General features: G+C 39.5%; 3 protein-coding genes across 5 annotated transcripts in view; 1 reads left to right on the plus strand and 2 right to left on the minus strand.

Annotated features, from left to right (window-relative positions):
- LOC145434997 (serine/threonine-protein kinase STK11-like) overlaps positions 1-8,927 on the minus strand; it is a 104,158-nt gene extending 95,231 nt beyond the window's left edge. The window contains exons 1-2 of the mRNA XM_080312248.1: positions 8,461-8,927; positions 8,183-8,233 (exon numbers count right to left, since the gene is read on the minus strand). Coding sequence (XP_080168374.1) covers positions 8,183-8,233; positions 8,461-8,554 — 145 coding nt within the window. The 5' untranslated portion in view covers positions 8,555-8,927. The remainder of the gene's footprint in view (positions 1-8,182; positions 8,234-8,460) is intronic.
- Positions 1-17,889, minus strand: part of LOC145434995 (microfibril-associated glycoprotein 4-like) — a 180,765-nt gene that overhangs the window by 132,777 nt on the left and 30,099 nt on the right. The gene's annotated exons all lie outside the window — the stretch shown is intronic.
- On the plus strand, positions 10,376-15,996 carry LOC145435891 (sterile alpha motif domain-containing protein 3-like). Of its 2 annotated transcripts, none has more exons than XM_080313154.1 (8): positions 10,376-11,851; positions 11,917-12,232; positions 12,343-12,436; positions 13,410-13,568; positions 13,630-13,842; positions 13,910-14,036; positions 14,323-14,402; positions 15,425-15,996. In XM_080313154.1, the coding sequence occupies exons 1-8, from the start codon at positions 11,647-11,649 to the stop codon at positions 15,677-15,679; spliced, it is 1,449 nt and encodes a 482-aa protein (XP_080169280.1). In that variant the 5' UTR covers positions 10,376-11,646; the 3' UTR covers positions 15,680-15,996. The 2 variants fall into 2 exon arrangements, with proteins under 2 accessions (XP_080169280.1, XP_080169279.1); XM_080313153.1 differs by having other exon boundaries at positions 10,377-11,851; positions 11,911-12,232.

Consider the following 17,889-nt stretch of genomic DNA (forward strand, 5'->3'; position numbering starts at 1 on the left):
TCCCAATCACGCTCGTTTATTCGTAAAGAATCAATAACACGTTTTACAGAACGATTTCATATACACACGTCTACAATTTCTATAAACCATCAATTACACTGCGAAATCATGTCGGAATCCAAATATGACTCTGGTAAGCACCTCACAGCTGGTATACTGGCATACGGCGTTCGATCTGCTGGCGACATGTAGGGCAGGTATCCAGCAGGGTTGTAACCAAGTGACAAGGCTCCGAGTCACAAGTCAATCTCACTTTTATAGTTTTGACTCGAGTCAAGTCGAGTCATTTCAATTCACCACCGAGTCAAGTCCGAGTCCAAGTCAGCGAGCAGAGCACCGAGTCCGAGTCATGGAATTATGACTCGAGTCCGAGTCCAAGTCATTGTGTTAACTGTTCAATTTCCAGTTAAAGTCTTGTTAAACCCACTTTTGATAACTCTGTTTGGTGATATAGAATAGTTCGCATTTATAATATAACAATTTTCCTCACTTTTAGCAGTTTCTGGTCGCTTTTTCAAGTACCAGTACCAACAAACGAAATCCCAATAGTGTGTTGGCTTCGGAATTACAATGAAATGTCGGTCTTGGCCGTCTGAGTCTCGAGTCAATGACTTGGTTCGAGTCATGCGCAATGACTCGAGTCAAAGTCGAGTCAATACACAGATTGACTCGAGTCGAGTCGAGTCATTTCCGTATTTTGAAAAAATGACTCGAGTCAAGCCGAGTCATCAGAAAATCGTGACTCGAGTCGGACTCGAGTCGAGTCATGACTCGAGTCATTACAACCCTGGTATCCAGTTGCTCAGCACAGACTGGACATACGTGCATATGGCCACATGGAACGAAAGCGATGTCCGGTTTGTTTGTAAAGCAAAGAATGCACTTTCGGCCTTCGTCTAAATAGACATAGTTATGTTAATACAGCATAAATTTGGTAACTGATATTTTGCTGTTTTATTTTGTACAGCTGTCTTATGCTTGTTCAATACCACGCAATTGTTTGATACGCTGGTCCGTTCTAAACGCCACGTAAATGAGCTACATTTTTCTGAGAGAATTTAGATGAGTAATGACGTTGACAGTCAGCCGATAGCAGCGTGATTTCAGCATTTTTCGAAGATCGAATTACACTGAGAAATGAATAAATATGCGTTTCTGGGTTGCACCTTCGTGACCCACAGGAAAGGAAAACGACCCACAGGTTGAAAAACTACAGTGTTCGCTCATGGGCGTTAAAGACATCGATGTACAAAACTGAATATGTCACTACAAGAATCTCACCGCAGAAAAACTCATGTTCTTTAATTTTCGAAGCCGATGGTCGATTAGTAGGGTTCGCTGATAACATCCGAGTAAGTAAGTTGATCAGTTCCTTTCTTTCCCCATCAGTGATCGGAATGTCGACATTCTTAAGATCTAAGTTCTTGTCGTGACGGATATTATCTCGCCAACCCCACTCGTCGGTGCCGTAAGGGTGCTTGCCGTTGCTGGCAAGTTGCGCTAGAACGATGGCCAGAGAAAAGACGTCTACGGCCTGCGTCAATTTAGCATTTGTTGCATAGGATTTTGGCGCTAAGTAGCCTTCTGATCCTACGCCGGCTCTCGTCTGCGTAACATACGATTTGGGTGGAATCATTCGTTTGGTTATTCCAAAATCAGAATATTTGAATGTTTCATTATTGATTTCGAGAACGTTGTCTGGTTTTATATCTCTGTGGATCAGCCCCTGTTTGTGTATGTATTGAAGTCCAGAGAGTAGTTGATAACCAATGGACTTGAAATCTTTAAATCGCAGAACTTGGTCTCTTCGAAGTTCCATAAACGTTGTCAGATCACAATCACATAGCTCCATGACAATGTACAGACAGGGAGTCACTCCATTGGTCGTAATCTCATCAAAGTCGATGTATTTCACGACATTTTCATGTTTCAATCCCTTTATAGAACACCAAGCTCAGTTACTGCTTGTTCGTTTTGTTTCTATCACTTTTATCGCGATATCCTTCACCTCCTCTGCCGATACGATCTCTTTCCCTCGTCTAACTGTCGTTCGGTTATTTAGTTCGGAGCTCTTACGAATATCCATCATATACTTTTTTCTTTAATCCAACAACAACCTAAAAGTTAAAGACTTGTTAGTACATATATTTTCTGTACTTCACATGAGTGGATCTCAATCGTTTTGACATCGCCGACCGGTGAAACTTCAGATTAAATTTTCGCGAACCGCTGAACCTTCAAACCAAAATTCACCCTAATTTAAATTACGGCAAATGCATGCAATTAAATTGATGCCTTTTTGATTGTAGATATTTGTACATGGTTGTATTAAAAGGTGCCTTTTTGATGCTAAATATTTATACGTGGTTTTACTGAAGTTTCTGCGAGGCAAAGTACTAATTGTAATTGCATGATATCATTTGAAATAAATACGACTTCATTATTTGCTATAGTCTTTATTATACTGCTGAGTGTCGCATAATTGCAGTGACGTGCGGTGCGGTTCATGGCTATTGAGGCACTGACCTCCTTCGCTAAAACACACACACACACACACACACACACATACACACACAAGTACGGTACCCCATAAACAATGTTCCCTCTGATTTCTGACGAGACTACGAACACTCACCAACTCACTGCGCCAACTCTTCGACAGCAGTGCGTAACGACTAAAAAAAATGTCATCACTTCTTGTGCGCAACTTAAATTTTCTGTGCGCAGAGACCGTGTCAGTACTGCGCATTTGCGCACGTGCGCAGCTAAGAGGCAACATTGCTTATAAAGGCACTCAAGGATGTGAATATAGTAAAATATTCAGTCATTTAATCGATTTAATACATATTGCTCAACGAAAAAGACGAAGGAAAACCACACATTTTTTTAATTTCATGGCCATAATTTCCTTTCTGTCTTCATTGTAATATATATATCGCCGAAATCGTCGACCATGTTCTACTGAACTGTGCAAGATATGATTTCCAACGGTCCTTACTCATTTCCATTGTGATGTACTTGTGCGATTTTGATTCCGATGTAAAGAAGTCATTGAAATATTCAAGGCAATGACTAGGGATGGTGTGAACCCCAAAAAGGTTCAGGTTCGTGTGAACGCGAACCTTTTTGAAAGGTTCTGTGTGAACGCGAACGAGGACCTCGTGACGTCATATTGCTAATTCCAAACTTACATTTCAGTGACGTGATAGCCTCTATAACAGAGGTCTCGAACACGCGGCCCGCGGGCCGCATGCGGCCCGCCAGCGCATTTTGTGCGGCCCGCAACGACATTTCAGATTTAAGTATTCAGATTTCAATATATAAGTGTCACATATATCTTTTCAGGTTATAAAGTGAAAATTCCCTCTTAAATTGCTCCGAAAGCCTGAAACTATTCATCAAACTTCACTATCGAATCAAATGCAAACGCTACCATGCAGTGGAAGATTCACTATTTCGCCACATGTCCAATTCATGATGACAAAACCTGACCCTTAGACGATTCGTGACTGAAATTTGTGAGTTGGACTCGGACGCGAGCTTTCTTAGAATTACTCAGACTCGGGCTAACTCGATGGCGAAATGAAAATGACTCGAGTGGACTCGGAGTGACTTGGAATGCCGTGAATTTGTTAGAACCATGGACGCAACACAACTAATCGCGTATCAGGGGAACAGTAATAGATCATAAGGCCGCAGCTTGGTATTTCGCTATCTAAGCACGTAGTTATGGCAACCATTGGCAATCTGATAGTTATACATTTTTGGTCGCTAAACCATGTTATTATACAAAGTCACTTAAAGGTAGTGGTACGCTCCAACGATGTAACAACAATGCGCCGTTCGGCGTTCCGACATTTCAATCACTAGGACACATTCATTAATATATTTATAATATTTGAAGATATTTGGTCCTGAGTTCAATAAATAGCCTAGGCCTACTTATCAGAAGTATACCCGAATCCTGGATTGGAATTACAATGCTCAACCTAAAAACGTTTTGATATCAGATCAGTCCCTATTATCAATATGTTAAATTCAAAATAGTAGCTGCAAAATTATAGCCCGAAAGATGTTATGATGGCATCATACATTTGTCCACCCATATGGTGTCTATGTCTTATAATTAATATATATCAAGTACAACAACAATTCTATTCAAATAGGTATAAATGTGATGATTCTTTTCGTGCCAGGCCTAAATTGATGCAAGAGATGTGTGTTTACTGCCAGTCTGCTGGATCGGCCCACTTTCAATAGGACAATTCATCCCCACAAAATAAGGCGTACTTGGAAAGACATAGAATAACCCTGTAAATGCTGCGGCCCGCGGCGACGTCAAAACTGGAAAACTGGCCCGCGAGCACATTTGAGTATGAGACCTCTGCTCTATAACAATGTAAACGTCGACAAACGTCGTCAAGTGTATCAACTGGGGCAATCAAATCATATATTGATCCCATAAAATCAATATCTTCCGTCGCTTTGCCAACAATTTAGACGAGGACTTGCAAGGGAATATAAGCTTACGACTTAACGGTCTAGGCCAGACCAGACAATTCATTCGGTGTCTGAGTATTGCTACGTTGATATTGCGCAGAGCGTAAAACGGGTTTCTCTATACTTGCTACCGATATTACCCCATTAACAAGTTATATAGCGGTAGTCAACACACATCAATCGCAAGGATTTGTTTTTTATGATACAATAAACACATGAAATCAAGATTGACCGCGTACGGCAGCCAGATTTTTTTACATCAGACAACGATATCAGTTTCATTGATTGGTTGAATAAGCATCATTCGCTAAGTCAGGGATATCGTTGGCTAAGTTGAGTACCTACATGTAGCGTATTTCCTTCTTGATCTTGTGTGATTGCGGGTCAAGCTCACATCAGAGAGTCACTAGATATTCACAAACGGAAAGCAGGATATTTCGAGCAAACATATGTAACTAAGACAGTAGTATTTTGGAGATTTTCGAGGTGCATGGTCATTCAGTGTTGATTTCTTTTTATGCTGCCAGCGCCACACATAGAGTGGCTCGCAGTTGACATGCAATAAATTTCAACCAAAGATGTTATAATGAAGTGAAAATTGTAATATATGAAGAAGGTTCACAGTGCAGAACCTACCAAGGTTCGTTTGTGAACGTGAACCTCTAAACTTCGGAGGTTCACACACAGAACGCGAACGTGAACCTCACGTTCACACCATCCCTAGCAATGACCGCAGTGGAACCGATACATAATTTGACGATTTGTAGTTCTCGCAAATTCCTTTACTTTTTGATATTTATATAGCTGAGGATGAAATACATTTCTAAGTAACTTATACTAGAATGTAATTACGGACCGTGGCACTCCAGACCCTCACGGGTGAAAGGCACCACTACTTTTTACCACAATAAGAATATTAATCCAATACGAGTTGTAGGCTACTTTTGAAAAGTCACTTAATATAACACTTGCTCTGAACCATCGTGCCGCATGGTAGAACTAGACCATGAACTCCCTATTACAGCATCATGCAAGAAATACGTCCTGAACTTCCAAATCAATTTTAAGTATGAAGTTTTTTTCTAATTAATGGAAAAGCGCACAACTTCCTGCATTTTGGAAAGGAGATACAAAATTCGATTGTATCTGGTGGACGGGCAGGAAACACGGCATGGACACGTCACCGGTCCGCAGTTAGTTAACAGAAATATGCCTCCACTATAACAATATTTCAAACTTAATACTCAAAATGAAGAGTTGCACGTACACCACCAAAGAGGCCTATGGTGGTCTAAATGCCCTTGATTTCGGAAAAGACCCGCTTGAGCTCAAAAATTACATTAGGAAGTGATTGGACAAAAACGATGTGAAACAAATTATGGAGCTACAAAGACAAGACATTTCACCAGCGCTTCATGTGAAACTGCAAAAGTGTCAACCCACATCAGCGTCTGCGGAGCGCTCATTGTCCTTACTAAAGTCATTTTACGTCCAACTTCAAAGACTCTAACATTCCACACTACATGAAACTGTACTACAACAGTGGTTTAAAATAAAAATGGATGTGGATTCGGGCTACTGTTATGTCGCGTATGTATTACTCTTTAGTTCCGTGAGTGACGTTGTTCACATGTGAAAATACACGATTTTCGCATGAAGTCGTATAAAGTCATATAAAATATCGTCATAATATTGATTTTTTAAGGTCATATAAAAATGGCCCTAGTCATAACATCTACCATGGTGGTTTTATACAGACCTGACGCAATCACGATGGCATCACACTCTCGCGAATTCGGAACAATACATGCAGAACGAACTGGTGTTCTTAAACTTCGGTTAAATCAGGTTTTGTCAACTCTAATCGGGTCGGGGCCACTTTTCAAATTTCGTAGAGGCCGCGGGCCACATCAATTCAATATCACAGAGTTTAACGACCACATATGTAAAACTTGACGCTCTGCGCTGTAACATGGGCGGCGACTATAGTTACCACAAAATGTCATTGAAGAAATACAAATAACAGGGTGACCGATATTGCTTTTCGAAGGCAGATACCGATACCGACACACTCGCAAGGATGATAATCATAGGCCGATATTGATATGGGAGGAGCAGAGAAACCTAAAATATTATATGTTACGCAAGATGGCACTTGTACACGCCACAGACAGCTGGACTACAAAAACGAACAAACTGAAATTAAAAAGAATTATTGCTGAATTGTGCACATTCATTGAAATTTAGGCTAACCAAAAAAGAAAAACATAATACAGAAATACAGATCAGTCCGGCGCACTGTAAAACCCGCAAAACTTGCAAAACCTGCAAAAGCAAGGCATATTCAGGTAATTGTGTGTATCTTTCACAATATTGTCCCTGTATGGCCTCAAAATATCATGGATTAGTTATGAAATTAAACTGCCGGTAACTATGCGGTAGGGTTTTGCGGGTGACTAGCAGGGTTTAGCAGGGTTTCGCAGTTGTCCAACACCAGCAGAGGTTGGTGGTTGTATAGGAGAGTTTTGTGGTTGATTACCAGAGTTTTGCGGTTTTCCACCATATTTTTGCGGTTGACTACCAGAGTATTGCGGTTGTATAGGAGAGTTTTGCGGTAGACTACCAGACTGTCCTATACAACCGCAAAACTATGTTGTCTGGTAGACAACGGCAAAACTTTGGTGGTCAACCACAAAACTCTCCTCTACAACCGCAAAACTCTGGTAGACAACCGCAAAACTTGATTGGTCAACGGCAAGACTCTCCTATCAACCGCAAAACTATGGTGGACAACCGCAAAACTCTGGTAGTCTACCGCAAAACTCTCCTATACAACCGCAAAACTCTCCTATACAACCGCAAAACTCTGGTAGTCTTCAGCAAAACTCTTCTATACAACCGCAAAACTCTCCTATACAACCGCAAAACTATGGTGGACAACCGCAAAACTCTGGTAGTCTACCGCAAAACTCTCCTTCGGCGACCGCGACAAGTGATTTTGATGTGCTGATGTGCCAATTTTGTATTCAATTTTATTTGGTGGGGGAGATTGTGGTGATTCGTATACTCTTTTGTATTCAAGCCATCGTGCGTAATGTAATCATTGTTTTTCTAATCATTAGTTCCCAAGGTAGTTTTAGGTTGCTATTAGTACACTATTTCTACTCGTACTCGAGTAGATTGTTTCATATAGATACTTCTACTTCTGCTTGAGTATCTTTCGTAACTACTTTGCACCTCTGCAAAATCTAACATCCCGGTTTGATTGTGTCGTGACCGAGTCATTGGCACTCCCTTGAATTTGGGATCATATGTGCATAATTTCCTTACCTGATCTTTTCTTACGGCCGTGTATGATCAGGAATTAATTCGAATCAGAAATAATTAGCAAAATAGGATTTTACCATAATAATTGCGATGATAAACATCAAGCTGCTGAATTTCACCAGTGAACGAATTGGCGACGAATATTTGAATACGTCGGAAATCGCATAAATTCATGTCTTATTCCAGTTAATTTAAAGTTGCAGCGATCTATACCCTTCACGTAGCTGAATTCAAGTTCAGTAACTATATATCCATACAGAAGCCAAAATGTACATATTTCGAAGTCATGAAGTCCTAATATATCGTCACAGCCTTTCTTTGTACGAGTATTTCTTATAATGATTTACCAACCAACCTTTTTCGTCCATACCGACTAATTTCAGGAGACGTTTGTCCTTCACTTTCTCTAAATACAATTGAGTGAATGCAGAAAAGAGTATACACAGAATTATTCGAATATAGACAGTAAACAAAATATGACTGAATCGTGGAGTAATGCGACTTGACGTGGAATTTGATCATTCTTGCATTTGATCGAAGGGCAGACTAGAAATTTAATATTGTGTATGTATGAACTTTGCAACATGATATATCAAGTAATATTGAATAAGTATTGATCTTGTGTCAACTCACTTGTGACGAGCACAGATCCAACAGTCAATCCAGACAACGCAAGAGCCGAACCACCAACCATCGCCGCTATCGCCATTCCGGAAATAACTGCCATGCTAATATATAGCCTACTGGTATTTCTTCCATGATAAATATTTGCAATATAAACAAAAACAATATAGTCATTATCATTTCAACGAGAAATATCTATGCAATGTTGACACAGATGAACTTCGCTTACAAGTCTCTACGATATAACCATTATACAAACTTGATTTCTTAAGCAGCATGTTAACATTGGCACGGAGCACACTTAATCCTGCAACTGCAGATACGGCTTGTCGTCACATGAACATGATGAAAGCTACATTCAAAATACCCAACATGAAGAAAAATTGACGGTGCTGTACCGATAACTTGACGTAGTCATTGTATACATGGGATGATATCACAACCCAGTGTTAGGATCAGGACACTAGCTTCGAGTCACGAGTCATTGCACATTTAGACTCGAGTCAATTCAAGTCAAGTCAATTGATTTTCGAAGGTGACTCGAGTCAAGTCAAGTCGCTCGTGTTTCGGAGGTGACTCGAGTCAAGTCAAGTCCAGTCATAATTCCATTCAAATCAATTTTTGAAATATGAGTGAGGATTCAAAGTCATAACTTTTACTTCCTGTGTGAGAGACAGAATAATCAACCATTTATATGGAATAAAATAACGAATATAAAGGTTATTATACACGTTAAAGGCATTGAATCGCTCACACACACGTGGAACTGCTAATAATATCCGTGAGTAACTGTATAGCACCATGTTACAGTCTGTTATTATCAGCCAAAACATAGCCCCGAGAAGCCTCGAGAAGTTGGAAACAAATATACTACCCTTCTACACATCCGTGGCAATATAAACGCATAAATTCTATTCGTTCGATTTAAATCGTACAAGAGAGTTGGTAAAGGTGAGCGTTGTGCTGTTTTGGCCTGCGTGCTCTCAACTTAAAATTCACATTATATATGATTTATTCCTTTGTATAGGTGGATAAGTACACGATTACTGTATCGATTTAAGAGTGCGGCCCGCCAAATACTTCATTTTTCTATATCCGGCCCGCAGACTGGAGAAGTTTCCCGCCCTTGCTACAAACTATTTCTAGCATGGTTTGCATAACAAAGAGCTATATCATGAATTAGCTGCATCTCACTGTTATCTATGACACAGCGGAGATAAGTTCAACTCGCCCTGCCAAGCACAACGGTGCCCGAATAATATGTGAATAGATCGCTTTATTAATTCTGTCGTTTGAATTTGCAATAGCTTCCCATTTCACGAACGCCCAGGCGAGACCACTGAAAATTTCATTTTAGCTGGGTCCCCTTTTCCAGGCTATTTATTTTGTTAAAGTCGTCAGGAGTGAGTTTTTCTGTAATGCCTCTGGTCAAGATTGCAGACCTAGGGGGTAGGGTGTGTTACTCTACTTGTTTTAGGGGAGGGGGTTGTCGATATGCTGTTTGGAATTTTTGGTATGCTAATAAATCTAATAAATAATATTTTGGTCGTAATGCTTTAAACTTAAAGTTTACATTAAATACGATTAGCTCCTTATATAGGCGAATAAATGAGTGATTAATGTATCAATTCAGGAATCCCGCCCGCCACGTAGCCTACTTCATTTTTCTATATCAGGCCCGCCGAATGGATGTTGCCCGTTCCTGCTTTATGACGACTAAAACATTACAATTCGAATACAAAAAGATATGCAAAATTGACGCTTGACCAGCAAATATTATGTAATAATGAGTATAACTTCTCGGCGTCGGACAGAATGACACCTCGACGTATTTGCCTCGCTTACAATTTTGGAATTTAGCGCCTTTCAAAATTAAACTGGCTGACATTTGAAAATGGAATTACCGTACAACGTACACTGTAAATCTAAAAGGTGGAAAAAATGGTAGGAAAATGGAGGAAGATACTTTTCCTTCTTTTATCCACCGTATCTCCACCACATATGGAGGAATTTAGAGGGTGGAAAGAGGGAGGAATCAATAGTCTACCCTATTTGGTGGAAAACAATTATTGACATGGTGGAAATCAGAAATGACTGTTCGCAAACTGTCGTATTGCCTAATTAAAACATGACAGTCGATACTGGCTTCTAGTTAATAACGTCATCAGACATGAATTTCGAGTCGAGTGTTGTTTTTTCACTCAATATAAAGTCACAGTCGCGTGCATTTGGGAATATTGATAAAATTTTAAACATTTTTTGTTCAAGTGGTTGAACCAGTAAAGGGATTAGTAAATTTGAAAATATCTGAATATTAATAATGGATTGTGATAATTATTTCAATATCCTTCACGACTGTAGCATATCCAAAACCTTTAACGTATATTATTATTGCCAACATTCTCACCAATGAACCGTGACCGGCGCTAATTCAGCATCCGGGACTCTGGCAATTTCGAATGTACGCGATGCGCGCTCTCCGCCGTCAGTCAGTCAGTCAGTCGACAGAAAAAGATATTTATATTCATTGATTTTGAGTTAATCACAATTATGAGTATTGTTGATTTTAGTTCATAAGTTATGCCATCTGCCTAATCGATTTCGTATTGAGTACCGGTATCGCTCGTGACTAAGAATACAATGAACTTGCCATAAGCAGTTAGCAGTACCTGCGAGATGAGAATGATGCATCTGATGACCCGATACTGTTTTTCTGCTGATATCTTGTTTGGTGGGAAAATAATTCAAGTAAGCCAACTGGTGATTATAATGCAAGAAATAATCTAGGAAGAGTACATTTTTATATTCATGCATACCATAGGTATAGAGCTATTGGGTATTCAAACTGGTTCTGTATTTATAGTTTTACCATAGCCTTTATATAAGCCTTTATATAAAGGCTATGGTTTTACCATCATGCAGTAGCTGCATATTTACAATTTGGATTTTCATTGTTTGAATGAAAGGAACTCTTCTGATATCTTTCTGGCGTCACAATTTTCTTTTCTAGACAAATTCACAGTCACATTGTGGAAAACTCTGAAGTGAAATATTTGCTTTACCCCGACGATGAAAAATCATTTGTACCTTTAGATGCCTACGCAGTCGATGACCACCATCATGTCCGTTTAGATCACTTGGTGTGAGATGTAATTGAAAACTAATTGTAATTTGTAATTTCAGTCCTAAATAATTATGAGACTTTTAGTTACATTCAATACCAACAACAAGATCATTAATGTGTGCACAAAAGAGGATATACCATCATCTGTTGCACTGAAATTTGATTTGGCGCCGGAACTCTTGAATATTCAGTGTTATGATAAGGAGTTTACTGATTGGGTTGATCTGTCTGATGCTGATGTAAAAGACAATGATCGGATTAGAGTCCTTGTTACGGGTGAGTTTAGGCTTGACTTCAATTATCAATTTTTTCACCTCTATACCCAATTTTCCAAGAAAAAGTACAAAGCGTTTGCGACAGCAGCATCACTAACGACTCCCTAACTGTGGATTCATCTGAACGTGATGTGATGGATGATTCAGTTGAATCATTACTGGATTCATCTGAATCTATTGTGACGAATGATCCAGTTGAATCATCACTTTCACGTTCATACCGACGATGGCCTGTGGTCTACAACATCCCAACTTTTCCTCAATACCTGGTGCAACGCATCAAACACCTAGTACCTGGTAGCGCTGGCAATATTGTAATTCCATCAAGACTGAGAAAAGAGATCAGGACAATTCTCTTTCAAGATCTTTTACAATATACTTTGTAAGTATCATTCTATTCAATTCATCCATCGTATTTTGTTTTGAAACTCGTGCATGCATTTCATTAGTTTGGATAGATATCAGGTAACTATATGCCGATCTATCTAACAGGTACCCCACTGCGCGTCAGTATCAAGAAGTATGCTCGGCATTAATAAGAAACTATCCAGTTTTGAAAGACAATAACGAAGAAAATTCCAGCTATGTAAGTCAGCTGCATGTACCTGTAGTCCTGGGCAAATATCCATAGTAAACTGTCCTTGCCCATTACAGGTGAATTCCGGACTAATGTATGTTTTCATATCAGCGTATTATACGCACCAATATCGACGGCCGCCAACACATACTAATTGAATTACGTGTTGACGCCCAAACAAATTTCCGCACATTGCCCATGCCTGATATAATCTATTCTTGTTGACGATTTTTGGCGTATGATAAGCTTGCCAAAGAGTCCGGAAGCGCTGTCAATTAGCGAGTCACTGATGTCTGGTGAACAATTAAATACGCGCTGGTATTACGCAGCCTCGGCGACAGTTTTCGCATAAAAATGTCCGAACCTGCGCCACCTCGTAACCTCGTAAGTCAGCGCCTATGGTTTCTTTTGTCATGACTATACCTGTACACTGTACGCTGCCTCAATGTATTTCTGAAGGCAATAACCACAATTCCAGAATAACTACAAGTTAAGCCAAGTCCAAGTTGTTACGTTCAATGTTAGGTTTTCAGTTCAATCCACTTTTTGTCAATTCTGCTAAAGTGATTGGCTCCCATCCAGAATACAGTAATTTTCCTCAGTCTTAACAGTTTCTGGCCCTATTTTGCCAAGTATCAGGACTCATACTCGAAATAACTATTTTTCGAAGTTGCAATGAAAAATTGATTCGAGTCGAGTCATTTAACGTATTTTTTTTTTAAAAGAATTGAGTCAAGTCGAGTCACCCACAAATCGCGACTTGAGTCCATGCAATGGAACCACCTCAAAGTCTGAAAATCGGCATTGTTCCCAACAATCGCTCAACAAAATTGACCATTGTTATGTTCATTGTGTCGTGGCACTGCCACTGTTGAAACAATGCCGATTTTCAGACTTTGCGGGCTGTTTAGGTTTTTTTTCTTGGTTTTGGTATTAGTGCCCTCTACAGAGTCGAGTGTAACAATAATTGCAATTTCTTCAGGGCTCGTGGCATATTGCCTTAAAGCAGAAGTTCAATGAATATCGAAGACCGTTACAAGCTAAATTGGTGAATCAGATGAAGCAGAAGTATGGTACAAAACGAAGGAATGTTATTGAGGAAGAAGAAACCAGCAGCTCAAGATGCAAAAGAGCCAGGGCTGTAAGTCCAGTTAATTTTTATCTTGGTTTTGAGATGAGCTAGTTAAATTCTAATTTTTCAGGATAATTTCTGTCCGGATCTTGTCGGAGATCAACACAGCATTGATAATCACATAAAAGATATACAACAAGAAGTTAAAAAGAGGGAGCCAAACCAAGTCACGCTCCTAGACCGAATGAAGAGGACCCACCAACACCGCAGAAATCAGATTTTAGAAGGGGCTCAGTTATCGGAGATACTCCTGACCTATCCATCACTATGGGATGCTCAATGGGTAAGTACAGTAGTCTAGAGTATGAATTGTCATTGCTACAGGTGTATCATATTTTATGTATATTAAGATGTTGAAAGAGGCTGAAACCTTGATTGGGTTTGATATTTTGAAGCACACAACACAGAGCCGCTACAATATAGCTCAAGGCAAGATAAAGTGGCCTAAAGTTCCCGAGACTATTCAAGGATTACTTGGTGAGAATATTATTTCATGAAATTGTGTGGCATTGCAAATTTTCCGCTAACAACTTTTTTCGAATGAATTCAAGTGCAGTGGCTCTCTAACTTCTGCCGTTGCGAGGCAATTGTAGAAACTTGTTTGACTTGCGCCGCACCAATAATCGTGGCTTTCACAATAACATTGTCTCGTACCAGCCGGTTACAGTTGGATTCATTTCCGAAAATTATACGCGTTCAAAATAAATATCGGAACACTAGAAGTAATCATCGATGGTTCTAATAACCTGCGTCTGCTTTGTAGGTGATGGAGTGGTGGATTGGCGTGCTGGTATACCATCCATGTTTGGAGAAGGATATGACAATTTTCTTCATATTGGAGAGGTAAGCTGTTCGTAGATAGATGATGTATTATGTATAATACACGTTGTTAAAACTAAACAGTTAGTTAGTTGATGGTAAACTAACTAAGGTTTTTTTTATTTGATTTTGAAAATTCAGTAGTTGTAGTTCTAGTTCAGTGGTTCTCAACCGGGGGTCCGCGAAGCATTTTCAGGGGTCTGCGAAGCCTCTAAATTTATAACATAGTTGATAACGTAATTTGTGTTTGTTTTTTTAATTAGGAAAATCACGAGGCCGCCTCGCTTCATTAAAAACTCCAAACTCACATCAACAGAATGGCCGTCTGATATGAAATATCCTGCTGTGAGACTCATTTTAATTGCTAAATTGCCAAGAGCCTACTGATAAAAATATTTTCAAGAAAAGTCATTTTTTGCACGCTCCCGTGGGGTCCGTAACGGTCCAAAAGGGGTCCGAGAAGACAAAAAGATTGATAACCACTGTTGTAGTTGCTGATTTTGAAAATTCAGTAGTTGTAGTTCTAGTCTGGTTTCTACCTCGCCATCTCATCCGTGTAAGCGGTGTCTTACAAAATTCCTAGAAGTGGCCCGTGCTACAAGTCGGCAAATACGGAATGAAAAATAAATAATTCCGGCCCGGTGTAAATGACCATAGTGGTAGACCAGTGTTTCATAACCGAGTCACGAGTCAATTCATATTTCTGATATGCCCCAACAACTTCTACCAATAGAAAGTGTCAAAATTGCTCAATTAAATAGTTTCATAGACCTGGTACAGGCGTCGCATAGCTTTAGTAATGGATTGGAGCTCATGAGATTGAAATATATACTTCATCGTGACTGAAATATATACTTCATTGCGACCAAAGCAGACTGACTTGACAAGATTATTTTTAAAAGTATAAATCAAATGAGCAACACTTTGTGACACAAAGTCATGTTAATAACTTGTGCATTGGTAATATAAATTGTCCCATGTACTAAACCTATCTCGATATCATAATGATCTGAAGTCCGAAGATTTCATAGTAATATATCTTTCAGGTTTCTATCTCTCCATATCCAACGATGGTCTACAATTTACAATGGAGCCTGCACTTGGATGGACTCGTCTTCTCAAAAAACATTGAAAGTTTTGATGAAGCACTTGCTCTTCTGATCGCAGCTCATTGGATATTTAACATCAAGTTTCAGAAGACTATCAAGCACACTCTCACCTTCATTTCGTCATACCTGCTAAAGCTGCCTGGCGTAGAGCTGACAAATTCCGTTGTGAGGACTACCAATATGTTGCCATAAACAATGGAACTGTCATCATAGTTATGTAGGGTTACCATACGGAGGTTCGAGCGGGTCATTCGGAAGTTGATTGTAAGTGCCTACTTTTAATTTTAGTCAACACCACTAAATTTAAGTGAAAAGATGGTAATTCTGGAGTCATCACTCCCATTCAACACCAAAAGTTTTCCAGCAAAAAATAGCAAAATCTGCTGTCATTCTTGATCAACTAACTTTCCTGCATTGGTAAAATTGTCCTCCTTTTTCGATTCCGTAATATGGTAACCCTATAGTAATGACTGTTCGAATACGCCTAATAAAATGCATAAAATGCCATACTTGTATGTTTTTAATTGGATTTGTATTCTGCAGTATTGCATAAAGCAAAGATGTGTGGCAGCTGACAGCTAGGTTGGGGTGGAAGGTATGTCCCCCATATAGGGTGGGGGGTATTACCCCATATAGGGCGGAAGGTAGTCCCCCATATAGGGTGGAGGGTATTCCTCCATATAGGGTGGAAGGTAATCCTCATATAGGGGGGACGGTATTCCCCATATAGGGTGGAAAGTATTTCCACCATGATGGGGGGTGGAGTTGCATTCCACCAGAAATGGTCAAAATGGTGAACCAGTTTTAATGTAGGAAATCTCCACCTTTTAGATTTACAGTGTACATACATCTCTCAGGCTCTATATAATAGGTTATTCGAGGTAGAGAATAAATATATTTCCTCACCTATTCTGCAATTCGCTAGGTCTCTACTACTTTGTTGGGAATCAGTAATCAAATCACAGCTATTTCTTGCCTTTATCATAAACAATAAGGACCTCAAGACATTCCAATTCAGATAGGCTACACCGACACCTGTGCAATTCTCGCATGCCGAGCAAGTATTATACAATAAGGGCTATAATTTCTCGCCTTTATCATTTATGCTTTTTGACGACTTAAACATGACAATTCAGATACAGCAAGATGTGCACAATTACCGAATGACTAACAAGTATTATGAAATAAGGACTAACTTCTCGGCTTCATCATTTTACTTAATGACGACATAAACATTACAATCCGGATACAGCAAGAACTGCACAATTCAAGTGCAAGTATAATGCAAAAAGGGCTATAATTTCTCACCTTTGTCATTGATACTTTATGACAGGGGCGGGCAACATACGACACGCTGGTTTCTACATGAATATGCACTGAATCGCGCACAGTGTGAAGAAAATTCAGGACTATAATCTCTCGTAAATTCGGGAGTCTATCTGTAAACACAATCTGCATGTCGACGACCGCTAACAGATATTAATCGAATTACGTGTCGACGGCCTCACAAATTTCCTTCTACGGTCGCAGCTTGCCCACCCCTATTTTAGGGTCTGGGTAACCCGCCTTCTCAAAATCCTAAAATTCAGGATAAATACGTCATGCTGACAATTCCTCATTACTCGCTCCAATATGATAGCGTGTTGTTTGTTTTTGTATTAAAGGCAATTAAGGTACTTTCAAGTTATTTAAGGGTCTACATCGTACAAATCTAATCCGTCGAGTTTGATACAAAGTATGTATAATTGCAGAAACAAAGTTGCTGTTGAGCCGACATGTAATATCTGTTGCGATTTCGTGTAATGCGACATCGCACCTATTGAAATTGCAACCATTGAAATTGTGGATGGCAAGATGCTGGGATATGAGAGAAAAGCAGACACGGTGACGCCTGTAGGAGTGTAGGACAATGCAGCTTCAACTCCACATTATGTTTCTGATCATCGGCGAAAATTGAACTTTCGTGGAAGTGAGAGCGATATCAGTTAACAATTATCCTCCACAGCTGCAGTTATTACCCCAGTTTGTAGGAACCGATTCAACTGTGCGTGACTGCCAGTAGGCTATTAACAATTCTGGTACGTCTACACTCGCGCGTGCTGCACGGATTCCTTGGATATCCGGTTGATAGCGTGTTACTGAAGTATAAGCATTAACAGATTAACATGTGTGTGTACCAGACATGGGTGATTAGTTCATGTATGTAATCGATTGCGATTACAATTACTTCTTAATCACGCTCTTACGATTATGATTGCAGCAAAATCTGTAAGTAGCCGATTACGATTACGATTACATTGGAAAAGTAATCACGATTACATTTATTTTGCTTAGTAGAATTTATCTTTGAAGACATATTTGAAGACAATATAACAATAGCGATGAAAAGACCTCATGAGAAA

Source organism: Botryllus schlosseri, chromosome 3 (genome assembly GCF_051294905.1).
Source record: "Botryllus schlosseri isolate E-star chromosome 3, Bs_hap1, whole genome shotgun sequence".
NCBI classification, from domain to species: Eukaryota; Metazoa; Chordata; class Ascidiacea; order Stolidobranchia; family Styelidae; genus Botryllus; species Botryllus schlosseri.

Excerpts from the sequence above, each read along its gene's own strand:
- LOC145435891 (XM_080313153.1), top strand. The coding sequence starts at position 11,647 with ATGAGACTTTTAGTTACATTCAATACCAACAACAAGATCATTAATGTG. Across the intron at positions 14,037-14,322 it reads GACTATTCAAGGATTACTTG|GTGATGGAGTGGTGGATTGG; the intron begins GTGAGAATATTA and ends TCTGCTTTGTAG. Across the intron at positions 14,403-15,424 it reads ATTTTCTTCATATTGGAGAG|GTTTCTATCTCTCCATATCC; the intron begins GTAAGCTGTTCG and ends TATATCTTTCAG.